We start from the raw sequence: 16569 nt of genomic DNA on the forward strand, positions 1-16569 counted from the left end.
ATTGTGACAGGTGAGAACTAGAAAGTACCTTGTTGGCTTTAATGACATGGTATATTAGTTTGCTAGGACTGTTATAACAATACCAAAGACTGGGTGGCTTAAATAACATATATTCTCTAACTGTTCTGGAGGCCAGAGTCTGAGATCAAGGAGACAGCAGACTTGGTTTCTCCTTCCATGGCTTGCAGATGACCATCTTGACTGGGTCTTTACATGGTCGTCCCTCTGCATGCACATGTCTTGTGCCTTTCTCTGTGTCCAGATTTCCTCATAAGTTCCCAGTCATATTAATTAAGGCTTACCAGGACTTACCGAATTTTAGGGGGGCACAATGCAGCTCATAAGACATGGAGTAACTTGTTTTTGTTTAGTGATAGGAGCATAATTCAGATTGGTGGGAGTTGAGTAATAAATGGATATGAAGTAAAAAGAACTCAAGTATAAATGATTCTCTGTGAAGTTTTTCTATGAAGGTAGAGTGAGGACATTAGTAAGAATAGTGTTTCCTAACTGTGATGAAGATCTTTTTATTTGTTAATTTTTAATTTATTATGAATTAGTAATTTTATAAAATACATTACCAATGAACTATTAGAAAAATTAAAATATTAAATGACATGCCAAACATAAGTCCAGATATTTCATTACCACATTTTAACAGACATAAAATTATTTTGTCAAATTTCTGTAAGTCTCTAAATTTTTATTCTCAACTTTCATACTTATTTCCTATCATGTCAATATCAGTTTGTGAACCAGCACCAAATAACACTTTGAGAAAGTGGTCTATATTGGAGTGGATGGAGAGCCTCATTATTATTTTTCTTAGTGGCAAAGACTTAGGCAAGTTTAAAAGATAATTACAAGATTCCAGTTAAGAGGGTGAAATTAAGTATTTAAGCCTGACTGACCTGGCTCAGTGGTTCACTATCAACCTATGAATCAGGAGGCCACAGTTCGATTGAGCCACTGTGGGCTCAATCCCCAGTGGGGGTGTGCAGGAGGCAGCCAATCAATGATTCCCTCTCATTATTGATATTTCTATCTCTCTCCCTGAAATAAAAAAAAATGTTTTAAAAGATATTAAATATTCAAGAGAGAAGGATCAAGTAAGATTCTTGAGAATCCAGAAGAAAGGATCGAAAGCATGGAATGAGAGCTTATTAGCCTTACAAAGGAAGCGAAACAACCCTTTTGCTTTAATGGGCAAATGGGCTTAGATTATGTAGGTAAGATAAGGGAATTACTTTCCAGTAAGTTTTCTCTGAAGTAGAAAAAGCAGATCATCTGCTAAGAGTGATGGGTGAGGATTGCAGGCTTGATCCCTATTGGGGGCATGCAGGAGGCAGCCAATCGATGATTCTCTTTCATCATTGATGTTTCTTTCTCTCTTTTCCTCTCTCTTCTCTGAAATCAATAAAAATATATTTTAAAAAAGGAAAGAGGAGGTCTGATGTAGAAGGTTAATAGGTCTTGATGAGGTTGAAGAACATTGCAGTAGGAATAAACATGAGAAAGAGAAGTTGTCTAAGAGTATAAACCTTAAATTAGTGATTTTGAAAAAGAAACATGGGTGGTGTCAAAATTAGAAATGTGATCTGGGGAATGATATTTGAGGTGAAATGGAGAAACTGAGAGGTGAGGGTTATGGATGATTTGTCCATGTGGATGTTATAGAATGTTGGCAAGGCGTAGGGTAGACCAAAGTTACAGGTGATTGAGGGTGAGCAAGCAAGAGTTCATTAAGAGAAATGAACTTGGGCTCCTAGATGGCATGAATTTCTAAAGAGCTGGCTTTTTTTTTTAAAAAAAAAAAGATTATAAAGGAAAGTGATGATGTGGAAGGATAATTGGAGAGCAAAGACGTAGAATCCCACATTTTAGCCAATTTACTTTTAATGAAAACCATAATTGCAAAGGGTTGAAAGGAAAGTAGTGTCAGCAGAAGATAACCAGCTGTAAGGAGTGGGAGGAAAGCTTGGAGCAGAGGTTAGGGATATAGGAGCATTTGGTGGTTGTAAAGCAGAACATGTCTAGAGGGCAATTGTGTGGCAGGGTGTGGGAGGTGGGAGAGCACAGAGCTTTATGGGAGGAACAGAATAACAGGGATGGTAGTCTACTTGAGGGTTGCAGTGTCTTACATTTTATTGGTAAAAGCAGTGTGAGTTATGTGGTATATTTAACCGCTGGTTATCTGAGGAAGGTGGCCAGAGGACTTACCTAGCTTGCCCGGAGTGATGACTTTTCCTGAAGTCATAGACCCAAGATGCTGGCCAGCCTAGATGAAATAAACTGTACATTCTGAACATTTACTATTTTTTTCTCATGTGTTATTAGATATGTTTACTCCCAGGATGATGATAACCTTTCAATTTTGGACGTTTCTGTTTGTTTTATTTTGTTTTAATGGTGATAAGTGTTTTATATGTTTACATCTGTTAGTATTTTACTGTATGCTCTCTACGTTTGTCATACTTGGGAAGACCTTCCAAAGAGGTATCCCAATATTATTCAGTGATCACTTGTTTTTTCCTAGTACTTGTTTTTTTCATCTTTAATATTTAAATGTTTAATTATTCTGGAATGTATTAATTGATATTATTGGTTTTTATACAGCCCTCTTTATATATAAAATATATATCTTTTGCCAAGTAACCAGACTATTTTAAGTACTTTTTTCTTGTAACGTATTTTTTCTTGTCTACTTCATTTGTTTGGAAATTCCATTAGAGTGAGATTCTGTAAAATCCATACCTTATTTAGTATTATTCAGCTAATAATGCCCTGCTGGGTTTTTTGTTTGTTTTAAAAGCCATATTGAAATGTATTTAAAATTAGTTATTGTATCTAACAAAATTACAAATGGATATATTTGGCTCACTAATGCCACTCTAGTATTTTATAAAATGAAAAAATTTTTAATGTTATTTTTTAAAATTGATTTTAGAGAGGAAAGGAGATAGAAACATTGATGAGAGAGAACCATTGATTGGCTGTCTTCTGCACGTCCCCTACTAGGGATTGAGCCCGCAACCAAAATCGAACCTAGGATCCTTCAGTTTGCAGGCCCATGCTGTACCCACTGAGCCAAACCGGCAGGGCATAAAATGAAATTTTTTAATAAATGTGTTTTTATTGATTTTAGACAGAGGAAGGGAGAAGGAGAGAGAGATAGACACATTGATGAGAGAGAAACATCTACATAGATTGGCTGCCTCCTGCACGCCCCCTGCTGGACATATGCTATAGCAACCAACCTCTTGGTGCACTGAGCCAAACCTGCCAGGCTGAAGTGAAATTTTTTCATTGCCTTTTTTTTTTGTAAAGCAACAGACTAGAAACAACCTTAATATCCATCAATATAGGAACTGATTAAATAAATTTGGGATTATCTATACAGTAAAAAAAATAGATAACATTTTTAAAAGTAAGGAAACACTTTATATACTGATACAGAATCTTTAATTTTTTTTTAAATGTATTTTTATTGATTTCAGAGAGGAAGGAAGAGGGAGAGAGAGATAGAAACAGCAATGATGAGAGAGAATCATTGATCGGCTGCCTTCTGCAAGCTCCCCACTGGGGATCGAGCCCACAACCCCGGGCATGTGCCCTTGACTGGAATTGAACCTGGGACCTTTCAGTTCACAGGCCGACGCTCTATCCACTGAGCCAAATTGGCTAGGGCAGAATCTTCAGTTTTTTAATGAAAAGGGCAAGGCACTATAGTATATATAAGAAGTATACTGTTTACTTGTGTATCCCTAAGATATTTGATGAGATTGGTTACCTTCAAGGAAGGAAAATGGTTGGCTGTGAACAGAAGTGGGTATTCCTTTGTACCTTTTGAATTTTGAGTTATGAGAATGTATTGCCTAGTCAAAAATAAATAAAATTTTAAAAGGTAAAATAAAACCACTTACTGAAATTTGATTTTTATAATTCTTTTTTTTTATTGTTGACTCTATTACAGATGTTCTCCATATTCCCCCCTTTGCCTCCCTGATTTGTATGATTCTTGAAAGAGGATGATCATTTAGTAGTGTCAGAATTCCAAGCTAAATTTTTCAAAAATAAGAAGTTAAAAATGTTTTTCCCCCTCTGTTTTATGATCATAGGGAGTGTGCAACAATCGGTTAACCGCAGACAAAGCTGGAAAGGTTCTAAAGAATCCTTAGTTCCTCAGAGACATGGCCCACCACTAGCAGAAAGTGTGGCCTATCGTTCCGAAAGTCCCAACTCACAAACAGATGTAGGAAAACCTTTGTCAGGATCTGGTATCACAGCATTTGCTCAAGCTCACCCTAGCAACGGACAGAGAGTGAACCCCCCACCACCTCCTCAAGTAAGGAGTGTCACTCCTCCACCACCCCCAAGAGGCCAGACTCCTCCTCCACGAGGTACAACTCCACCTCCCCCCTCATGGGAACCAAACTCTCAAACAAAGCGCTATTCTGGGAATATGGAATATGTAATCTCTCGAATCTCTCCTGTTCCACCTGGAGCCTGGCAGGAGGGCTATCCTCCACCACCTTTGAACATGTCCCCAATGAATCCTCCTAATCAGGGACAGAGAGTCATTAGTTCTGTTCCTGTTGGCAGACAACCAATCATCATGCAGAGTTCTAACAAATTTAACTACCCACCGGGGAGACCTGGAATTCAGAATGGTAGTGGTCAAACTGATTTTATGATACACCAAAATGTCCCTACTGGTGCAGTGAATCGGCAACCACCCCCTCCGTATCCTCTGACCCCAACTAATGGACAAAGCCCTTCTGCTTTACAAACAGGGGGATCTGCTGCTTCTTCATCATATACAAATGGAAATATTCCTCAATCTATGATGGTGCCAAATAGGAATAGTCATAATATGGAACTTTATAACATTAGTGTTCCTGGACTTCAAACAACTTGGCCTCAGTCATCTTCAGCTCCAGCCCAGTCATCCCCAAGCATTGGGCATGAAATCCCTACATGGCAACCTAACATACCAGTGAGGTCAAATTCTTTTAATAACCCACTAGGAAATAGAACAAGTCATTCTGCTAACTCTCAGCCTTCAGCCACAACAGTCACTGCAATTACACCAGCTCCAATACAGCAACCCGTGAAAAGCATACGTGTGTTAAAACCAGAGCTACAGACTGCTTTAGCACCTACTCATCCTTCTTGGATACCACAGCCAATTCAAACTGTTCAACCTAGTCCTTTTTCTGAGGGTACCACTTCAAATATGACTGTTATGTCACCTGTTGCTGAAGCTCCAAACTATCAAGGTCCACCACCACCTTATCCAAAACATCTGCTACACCAAAACCCATCTGTTCCTCCATATGATTCAATCAATAAATCTAACAAAGAGGATCAGTCAACTGTGCCCAAGGAAGATGAGGGTGAAAAAAGTTATGAAAATGTTGATAGTGGGGATAAAGAAAAGAAACAGATTACAACTTCACCTATCACCGTTAGGAAAAACAAGAAAGATGAAGAGCGAAGGGAATCTCGTATTCAAAGTTACTCTCCTCAGGCATTTAAATTCTTTATGGAGCAACATGTAGAAAATGTTCTCAAATCTCATCAGCAACGTCTACATCGTAAAAAACAATTAGAGAATGAAATGATGCGGGTAAAACCTTTTAAAATGTCCATTTTTATACTTGATCATCTATTTCCTTGGCATTTATTTTAAAATACTGTGGTCCAGTATTTTTCTTTATTTTTGTAGCTAAATATATTATCAGCTATTTAAAAGTCAGTAAACATTAAAGTATTTTAATTATAGCATTTCATTTTAGTATTTCAAGATTTACTTTGAATTCCTGTAATAAAGTTCTTCTAATAAGTTAAAAATATAATTTACGGTTTAGGTGTAATTGGAAATTGAAACAAGGGTTATTTTTTAGGTTTTACATGTTACCTTACAACTTTTTAAAATGAGCTAAAAATGATCTGGGTCTCAATACATTTATGAAAAATTCATTTTTAATTAGTAATTTAAAAAAATCTTTATTGTTGAAAGTATTATGTTCCTTTTTTCCTCCATTGAGCCCTTCTAGCCTGCCATGCCCCCCTTTACTTAGTAATTTTGAACTTGTGGGTTTATTCATCAGGTTGGTCTTATTTGAAAATGTCAGAGACATCTCCCTCCAGTTATTTACCCATCTAATTTCATTATTATAATGTACTGGAAAAATGTGCTGAAATTATTAAATCAAAGTCCACTTAAAAGGAGATCAGAATAAATTTAATCTCTATTGTGATTCCATATAGATGCCTTCATTAGATATAGTGGTACTGTTATTATTATTTTTATCATGTGTTTACAGTTCAAAGGTTTGACTCTTAATATTTCATCTATTGTTCAAAGCCCAAGAGGCTTAAATTTGTAATGAAATTTCCTCACACAACCTAAGAAAGCCGTTCTTTAAAATTATTTCTCTAAATCTGATTTCACAGGGTTGTTATTCTTGCTATAAATTGAATTTTGTTAGATAAATACCATGATTATATGATTTATCCATATTTTAGCTCTTAAGATTTCTTACTAAAGTCTGTCTGTATGTATTTTCTTAGTTTATTTTTCCTTTTTCCTCTTCACTTTCACTAATAGCTGATTTAAACTTTTATGGTGTTGGAAGCTTTGCTGACTTCTGTAGCCTCCATTACTGTGTAGGCAAGTAAGATTTTAAGAGAAACAGTTCTATACTACTGGCATGCCACCCTTCTTAAAATATTTTGCATGCAAATACACATCCTAACAGAAGCATGAGATTGCTATATTTTCATTAGTCTTACATTTCTTGAATTAAACTTTACTTTTCATTAGTTATTAGCTAGCCAGAAATAAACTTTTCCTTCTAAGTCTAGATATTTCATATCTAGTTAGAAGTTGGTTTTGGTTTTTACCTGTGTATCTTAATAAGTCACATTGATTATTTTTTGAAATGTTCCAAAAGATCTTAAAGATACCTGGTAATCACACAAGTTAGTTTAAAACAAACTAGGAAAGAAAAATAAAGTAGGGGAAACTCTTTGCATTTTGTGTTAGCGATGGCTGTAAGTCCTACCCTTAATTCTGATGTTTTGAGAAAGATAAAGGAAAGACTATTAATGAATAGTTAGGTTAGAGAAGATATTCTTCTGTTCTTAATACATCAATTTTTTAGAATAAATGAACTTGAAAGAATTTCTTTTCATGAAGGGTAAAATGGAAGGAAGAGTATCTCAGGACCAGATATTTTCAAAGAGAAGCATATAATGAAGGCAAAGTAATCATGTAATTTGGAATGAATACGCATTAAAGGATAGATGAGGATGCATGTGAACAGAGGTTTGGTTTTTGCACATTGGGAACATTTTTGAGTACATTAGGAGTAGAAAGCTGACCATTGGTATCATCATCTTGCTCTCCACAATAGGATCTTACACTCACTTTGTATATTCTCTTAACTATCCCTTAATTTGCACTTTTGATAATTGATTTTTCTCTGAAATATATTCTAGATTTCTAACATGCTTTATTAAAAATTATGCACTTAACCTTTAAATATATGCTTGACTTTTCCAAGCTATTCTTAATATTTTGTGTAAAAAATAATTCTTCATTTAACATTTAGCTTATTTACCTAGGTTGGATTATCTCAAGAAGCCCAGGATCAAATGAGAAAGATGCTTTGCCAAAAAGAGTCTAATTACATCCGTCTTAAGAGGGCTAAAATGGACAAGTCTATGTTTGTGAAGATAAAGACACTAGGAATAGGAGCATTTGGTGAAGTCTGTCTAGCAAGAAAAGTAGATACTAAGGCATTATATGCAACAAAAACTCTTCGAAAGAAAGATGTTCTACTTCGAAATCAGGTTGCTCATGTTAAAGCTGAGCGAGATATCCTGGCCGAAGCTGACAATGAATGGGTAGTTCGTCTCTATTATTCATTCCAAGATAAGGACCATTTATACTTTGTAATGGACTACATTCCTGGGGGTGATATGATGAGCCTACTAATTAGAATGGGCATCTTTCCAGAAAATCTGGCACGATTCTACATAGCAGAACTTACCTGTGCAGTTGAAAGTGTTCATAAAATGGGTTTTATTCATAGAGATATTAAACCTGATAACATTTTGATTGATCGTGATGGTCATATTAAATTGACTGACTTCGGCCTCTGCACTGGCTTCAGATGGACACATGATTCTAAGTACTACCAGAGTGGTGAGTAAAATCATAAAATTTGTATATATTAATATGATTTATTGCAATAAAATATAAGATGGTATTATTATGGGATGGGACACAGAAGTCCTGGGTCAGATCTTGACTCTGTTGGATAACCATGGATGCATCCTACAGACATTTAGACTTAAACAAAGAGTGTATTAGCTTCAATTATTTCCAAATATCATTAACATTTTTTAGTTAACTATCTTACGTTTTGTTATTTTGAAATATGTCAGACATTTTAAAAATAATTTTTAAATGAAGCCCTATTCCCACCATTCAGCTTAAGAACTAGTCAGTACTTTTGAAACCCTTAAATAATCATTTCACCTTCTTTCCTCCAGGGAAGTATAACCAGTGTTTCAGAACTTTGTAATCAGTTCTTTACATTTTTACCATATATCTATGTATCCCTAAAAATATATATATTATTTCATTTTTCCTACTCTGGAATCTTTATTTAAATGTAATAATTCTCTTTGTATTCCTCTATGTTAACTTGTATGTTTGAGGTTCATCTCTGTTAATTACATGTAACATTTATTTTCACTGTTTTTAGGATTCCATTGTATGACTGTTACATAACTATTTAACCTTAAATACATTATGTACATTATTTACATGATTCTGTCTAATCCTCACAACGTCATTATAAGGCAGAATAAAGAAACGAAGGCTGAATTAGATGAAGTAACTTGCCCAAGGTCACACAAGAAAATAGGTGTAAGGGCTAGGCTTTGAACCAAGGCTGTCTGATTACAGGGCCCATGTTATTTCTGCTACACCACAGTGCCAAGATCCCTTCATGTGCTAATGGAAGTGTAAGTCGATCTGACATTTGTTGAATACTTACTAGATGCTTTACATATATTTTAATTTAATGCTTAGAGCAATCCTCTGAGGTAAGTAATATTAGCCTTCTGTGAACAAGAGTAGATTGACAGTAAATGGATAGAACTGGGACTCCTGAACCTACTTCAATGTTCAGCTTAATGTAATATAATGTCTTCCAGATTCACCTGAATTATTTGGGGTTCTTAAAAATATGATTTTTAGGCTCTATTCCAGTCTACTGGTAGAGTATAGAAATTGTGTTTTAATCAAACATCCCAGATGATTACAGCTAGATTAATTTTAAATGTATTTTTCTAGATGATATCATCTAATCATGGTTTTAAATGCCATCTCTATGTCAGTGACTTCCAAATCTCTCCAGAAATGGTGTCTCCCTTTCACATGGATTTCTAATAGGCCTTTCAGACTTAACATTACTAATGAACAACTCTTAATTTGTTTGTTCCCCCTCCAGCCTTCCCCCTCCAGTTTTTCCCAGTTTAGTAAGTTATACCACCATCATCATGACACCTAGTTGTCATGATTCTTTTTTCCTATAACCTCTACATGTAATTCATCAATAAGTCCTGCTTACTCCACCTCTAAATATATCCTGAAATTTTCTCCATCACTACTATTACCTTAAGTGACTGGACTCAGCCTCCCCAGTCACCAAGCTTAACTTGTATGTTAAGCTGTATACTTGGGGTAATAGCCTCTTACCTGGTTTTTCACTTTTGTCCTCCCTTATAATCTTTTTAAGTATAAATCAAATCTTGTCATTTTCTTGCTTCATACTCTCCAATGTCTTCTCACTGTACTTGGAATAAAAGGCAAACCATGTCTTTTGCTTACAAAATCCATGTGCACTGGTTCCCACTCCATTTCCTACCATTCTCCTCTTCTATAATTACACTGGTCTTTTCTCTGTTACTGTTGTTTCTGTATAGAATGCCTAGCCCTAGTTTTTTTTTTGTTTTTTGTTTGTTTGTTTTTTGTTTTATTAGTTAAGGTATTACAAATGTGTCCTCATCCCTCCCCCCCATTAATAGCCTTAGTTTTTAAATGGTTGATTCCCATTTGTTTTTTACATATGTCGCTTCAATTTGTCCCCAGTTGATTCTCAACATGGGATGCATCACTATGTTTCTTTTTAAAATTTATTTTTAAACCTTTATTGTTGAGAATATTACAGATGTCCTCCTTTTTTCTGCCCCATTGCTCCCCTCCACCCAGTTCCCGCCCCTTCCCAGGCCTTCACCACCCTATTGTCTGTGGTCAATAGGTAATGCATGTATGCATATAAGTTCTTTGGCTAATCTCTTCCTGGCTCCTCTCCCCGCTTCCCTCTGATATTCGTCAGTCTGTTCCATGTTCCATGCCTCTGGCTCTATTTTATTCATCAGTTTATTTTGTTCATCAGATTCCTTGTCCATTTATTTTGATTTTTAGATTCAATTGTTGATAAGCATTTATTGCCATTTTTCATATTTTTGATTTCATTTCTTCTTAAAGAAGACCCTTTCACATACCATGTAATACTGGTTTGGTGGTGATGAACTCTTTTAGCTTTTCCTTGTCTTTATCTGACCTTCAGTTCTAAAGTCCTGTGACCTTCTAGAGTAATCTTGGTTGTAGATCCTTGCAACCATCACTTTGAATATTTCTTGCCTCCCTTATGGCCTATGAAGTTTCAGTTGAGAAACCAGCTGATAGTTGGTTTCCTGGACTTGTATGTCTATTTCTTTCACCAGGTAAGGGAAATTTACTGTCATTTTTTAAAACAGGTTTTTTATTTCTTGCCCCCTTTCTTCTTCCGGTATTCCCATGATGTGAATGTTGGTACACTTGATGTTATCCCAGAGGCTCCTTACACTATCTTCATATTTTGAGATTTTTTCTTTTTGCTGTTCTCATTGGGTGTTTTTTGCTTCCTTATATACCAAACTCTTGATTTGATTTTGGCATCCTCTACTGTTGATCCCCTGTAAATTATTCTTTATTTCAGTTAGTGTACATGTCATTTCTGTCTGGTCCTTTTTTATGTTGTTGCTGTTCTCACTAATTGCTTTGAAATTCTTACTAAGTTCTTTGAAGTTCTCATAAGTTCCTTGAGCGTTTTTTTAACCATTGTTTTGAATTCTGTATCTGATAGTTTTATTGCTTCCATTTCATTCAGTTTTTTTTTCTGGAGATTTCTCCTGTGCTTTCATTCTCCTGTTTCTTTGTCTCTGCATTTTGGCTCCTTCCCTGTATTTTTTTTCTCTGTATTAGGTAAATCTGGTATGTCTCCAGACTTGGTAGAATCTAGTATGTCTTAGCCTCCCCAGTCACCTGAGCTGGCACTCCAGATGTGCCCCTGTGTGAGCTACATGCACTGCCCTATTGTAGTTGAGCTTTGATTGATGTTGGTGTCGCTGGGAGGGATTTACCCCCAGGCCAGTCGGTTCTGTGGGCCAGCTGTGACGATAGTGCAACAGCTGCTGTGCAGGAGCCAACCCTATGGAACAGGACTTGCTTCAGTGGAACTGTGGTGCTCACTGAGTCCTCCCCTTGAATGTGTTACTTGTGGAGGAGGTAGGGTTGTAATGTGGCATGGTTGAAGTCGACCATTGGGTGCACTGGCTCTGGGGCCTCCCAGGAGGTGCAAAGTCAGCCTCTGCCTATGCCCAGGGATACCCAGCATGAGCTACAAAGCAATCTACAGATGGCTGCCACTTGTGTTGAGCTTGGAGGTGCCAAGCTGTGAACCAGGGTAGGCTGCTGCTAGTGCTGGGCCTGGGGCCACTTATTGAGAGATACTGGGCATGCTGATGCCAGCTGATGTTTGTTTGAGAGATTTAGGAAAGTCCAAAGCATGAGGCAAGAGAGGCCAGTTGTATGGAAAAGCCACTGTAAATGCCTTGGATGAGCTTGCAAGTAGGGAGAGGCGGGGTCTCAGGGAATCACCAGGTGGGGCGAAAAGCGTAAGCTAGTATGATGGAGATTCAGATATGGTGCAGCCTGTCATCTCTGTGGTAGGGAGGATTGAGCAAAGGAGCACTTCTGTCTGGGAGAAAACTGCCCTTCCATCTCTTAACCTGATTTGAGACAAGTTAGTTCCTTCCTTAATGTCCCATGTTCTTTTCAAGCTGCTGCTCCAGTGTTGGAGCTCGGAGGGAGTGAGACTAAGTCCCATGCTATGTCCTTTAAAAGGAACTGCCTGGAACTCCTGCAGCCTCCATGTCACTCAGCCACAATCACTGCTGGTTTTTATAGCCAGAAGTTGTCGCAGTTTCTCTTCCAGGTACTGGAACCCTGGGCTGGCGACATGGTGTGGGGCACGGACCCCATGGTCCTCAGGGAAACCTCTACGGCTAAGATATCCCTCCCAATTTTAAACCGCCACACGTGGATGTGGGACCAGCAGGGTTCCCGAGATTCTGCCTCACATCTCTGCCCCTCCTACCAGTCTTATGTGCTGCTTCTTTAATTCCCTAGTGGTAGGACTTTCATTCAGGTAGATTTCAGGTGGTTCTGAATGATGGCTGTTCTGTATTTTAGTTATAAATTTTGATGTGGTTGTGAGAGGCAACGAGTACCATTTACCTATGCCGCCATCTTGACCAGAAGCCCTGTTTCTTACATATGTATTTGTTCGTTGTGTTTCTTCCCTACAGAGAAGCTGCCTGAGAGAACAACCCTGTCTTTCTTATCATTGTCACTTGTTGAATGAATGAAACACTGATCTAATTTGTTTAGAACTTTGTCCAGAGTAGCAAGGGAGCAGTCTGAGTAACAAATTCTTAATCCTACCTACTCCTGACTTTATCATCATTTAACATTGAATACATTTCTGAATCTTGGGCTAATTTTTCTTAGTGTAACATTTGTCCTATTAATACTGTGGATCACAAGCTGCAGTCATTAATAAATACCATCAGTGATTTGGTATACATTGTATCTTAGCTTGTCATAAGGGAAGAGTGTTGTTAACTATAAACTATGATGTCAAAAAATTAAACAGACTCTTGGTTTACTCTTGTTCTTACTGCTTTTATTTCTTTTTACTTTACAGGTGACCATTCACGACAAGATAGCATGGATTTCAGTAATGAATGGGGTGACCCTTCTAACTGTCGATGTGGAGATAGATTGAAGCCACTAGAACGGAGAGCTGCACGCCAGCACCAGCGATGTCTAGCACATTCTTTGGTTGGGACTCCCAATTATATTGCACCTGAAGTGTTGTTACGAACAGGTAAAATTTTGTTTTATAAACAATCTCCAGCTGAAACTTGATTGGAATATAGCTTAGTGTTCAGGTTTATAATAAAACTTAATTTTATAGAATAATTTGTGACAATATTAATTACGATTATATTAATTAAAGTGCTTATAAATAACTATAACTTTGGTATCTTATTTTAGGCTATACACAGTTATGTGATTGGTGGAGTGTCGGTGTAATTCTTTTTGAAATGTTGGTGGGACAACCTCCTTTTTTGGCACAAACACCATTAGAAACACAAATGAAGGTAAGGTATAGAATCTATACCAAAAGAATTGTCACAAAGTCCTTTATGTTACAGATGTTTATCAGTCCTTTGCATAGAGCATCTTATTCTAGAATTAAAGAATGAACTTGGCCCTGGCCAGGTAGCTCAGTTGGTTACAGCATTGTCCTGATATGCCAAGCAGGTCTAATCTCTGGTCAGGGCACATACAAGAGTCAACCAATGACTACATAAATAAGTGGAACAACAAATTGATGTCTTTCTCTCTTTCTGTCCTTTTACTCTCAACAAAATCAATTAAAAATTTTTTTTAAATGAATGAACTTGAAAGAATATAGAAACGCACTAAGAGTCTATGTATGAATTCAAATTTCCTTCATCCCCTCATCACGCTCATATTCTCCCTCATTTATAAACTATATTCATATTTCATTCTTATCAAAATCTTTAGTACCTTTAAAAAAATGTTTTTATTGATTTCAGAGAGAGGAAGAGGGAGAGAAAGAGAGAGAAACATCAATAATGAGAGAAAATCATCAATCAGCTGCCTCCTGTATGCCCCCTATTGGGCATGTGCCCTGACCGGGAATTGAACTGTGATCTCCTGGTTCATATGTTGATGCTCAACCACAGAGCCACACTGGCTGGGCTCTTTAGTATCTTTTGAAGATTTATTTCAATTTACTCTTTGTTACCTGTTGGCTCATGGCTTTGTTTCCTTCCATGCACATTCTATCCCCAAACCACAAATAAATGTCTATAAAGTAGTTCCTTTTATTCACTGTTTCACTTTCAGAGGTTTCAGTTACCTGGAGTCAGCCATAGTAAGAATATATTAAATGGGAAATTTTAGAAACAAACAATTGGTAAGGTTTAAATTGTGTCCCATACTGAGGAGCATGATGAAATCTTGTGCTGTCCTTTTTTTGTCCCATCTGGGACATGAATTATCCTTTGTGTAGCATATATCCATGCTGTATATGCTACCCACTTGTTAGTCACTTAGTAGCCTTTTCAGTAACCAGAGCAACTGTTGTATCTCAGTACTTACATTCAAATAATATTTTATTTTACTTAATAATGGCCCCCAAATGAAAGTGTAGTGATGTTGGCAATTCAGACACAACAAAGAGGAGCTGTAAAGTGCTTCCTGTAAGAGAAAAGGTATGTATGTATAGGAAAAAACATAGTATATGTAGGGTTCAGTATTATCCGTGGTTTCATGCACCCACTGGGGGTCTTGCAACATATCCCCCACAAATAAGAGGGGACTACTGTACCTCCACTTGAAACTACCTCTGGCACTTAAATGAGAAGTTTCCCACAATTTTTACCATAAACTGTCCCATTAAAAATCCTTAGTGGTTCCTTTGTTCATGGTTAAAGTCCAAATTTGTCCTCTGTACCTTTGTTCACACCATTCTCTTTGTAGTGTCCTTTCTATCCTGTCTTCCACAGCCCTCCCCTCTTTCTGAAGCTTGGTTAATTCTTGATTGTGGTTTTGTTTTTAATTTTCTGATTATTTTTAATCATTCTTTGAGAGTGTCTTGAGATATCATCTTTTCTATAATACTCCCTACTAAGTTGTAACTACTTCTGTCATTGCATTTAATATATTATTTTTAAATTTTCCTTTAGAATTTCTTTTAGTATAGGTATACTGGTAATGCATTCTCGCAGGTTTGTGTTAGATTTGTTTGTCTAAAAGTGTCTTTATCTTACTTTCATTTTAATATCTATATGTATGTGTGTGTGTGTGTGTGTGTGTGTGTGTGAGTGTGTGAAAAACTGAAAGCTTTCTAAGCAAAAGAAAAAGGCAATGCTGTCTGTTCTCACCAGTCTTATTCAGCATAGTTCAGGAAGTCTTAGCCAGTGTTACACAGCAACAAAAAGAAATAAAAGGCATATAGATTAGAAAGAAATAAAAATTTCCCCTACTCAAAAGATAACACAATTTTCTATATAGAAAATCCCAGGGAATCAAAGGAAAAAACCATAGAATTAATGAGTTTGGCAAGATTGTAGGATATAAAGAAAATACATAAAAATCTATTGTTTTTCTGTGTTTAATCAGGGAACAATCAGAAACTGAAATTTTAAAACTACCATTTGCAGTAGCTTCCCCAAAATGAAATATTTAGGTATGAATCTAATAGAACACGAACAAGAACTGTGTGCTGAAAGCTATAAATTGATGAAAGGAAAATCTTAATAAATGAAGATACAGACTGTGTTGATGGATTAGAAGACTCACCATAGTAAAACTATCAATCCCCCCCCCCCCGCAAAAAAAAAAATCTGTATATTTAACTCAATTGCAATAAAAATTTTCAACAGGAATTTTTGCAGATACAGATCAGCTGATTCTAAAATTTATATGGGTGGACATAAGAACTTGGACAAAGAAAACAGTTTTTAAAAAAACAAAAAAAAATGCCCTGACCGGTTTGGCTCAGTGGATAGAGCGTCGCCCTGCAGACTGAAGGGTCCCAGGTTTGATTCCGGTCAAGGGCATGTACCTTGGTTGCGGGCACATGCCCAGTAGGGGGTGTGCAGGAGGCAGCTGATTGATGTTTCTCTCTCATTGATGTTTCTGACTCTCTGTCCCTCTCCCTTCCTCTCTGTGAAAAATCAATAAAATAAATTAAAAACAAACAAAAAAACAGCAGAGGAATCAACTACTTGATTTTAGGACTTACTATCTATGTATATAAAAGCCTAAGTGACCCTTAGGACTGAACCACTGGTTGACCAGTCGCTATGGCACGCACTGACCATCGGGACAGAGGCTCAACACAGGAGTTGCCCCTTGGTGGTCAGTGTGCTCCCACAGGGGGTGCATGGCTCAGCCAGAAGCCGGGCTCACGGTTGTACTGGCGAACGCAGCTGCTGCAGCATTGGGAGCCTCTCTGACACCATGGCAGCGCTACCAAGAGGCAGTGGCAGATGCAGTGGGATGAGCACAATTGTGCGGCACCCGGCCCACCTCCTCCCTGGCCGCCTGCGGCTTGGTGCACT

At 37.2% G+C, this 16569-nt stretch overlaps 1 protein-coding gene across 2 annotated transcripts in view; it reads left to right on the top strand.

Annotated features, from left to right (window-relative positions):
* The window catches only part of LATS1 (large tumor suppressor kinase 1), a 29091-nt gene that overhangs the window by 5038 nt on the left and 7484 nt on the right, over positions 1 to 16569 (top strand). The window contains exons 3-6 of one of the 2 annotated variants that reach the window (XM_006756877.2): positions 4119 to 5629; positions 7633 to 8215; positions 13113 to 13295; positions 13466 to 13572. In XM_006756877.2, coding sequence (XP_006756940.1) covers positions 4119 to 5629; positions 7633 to 8215; positions 13113 to 13295; positions 13466 to 13572 — 2384 coding nt within the window. The remainder of the gene's footprint in view (positions 1 to 4118; positions 5630 to 7632; positions 8216 to 13112; positions 13296 to 13465; positions 13573 to 16569) is intronic. The other variant, XM_015559525.1, reaches the window with a different exon arrangement.

The sequence above is a fragment of the Myotis davidii genome, unplaced genomic scaffold, assembly GCF_000327345.1.
Source record: "Myotis davidii unplaced genomic scaffold, ASM32734v1 scaffold1534, whole genome shotgun sequence".
Taxonomy (NCBI): domain Eukaryota; kingdom Metazoa; phylum Chordata; class Mammalia; order Chiroptera; family Vespertilionidae; genus Myotis; species Myotis davidii.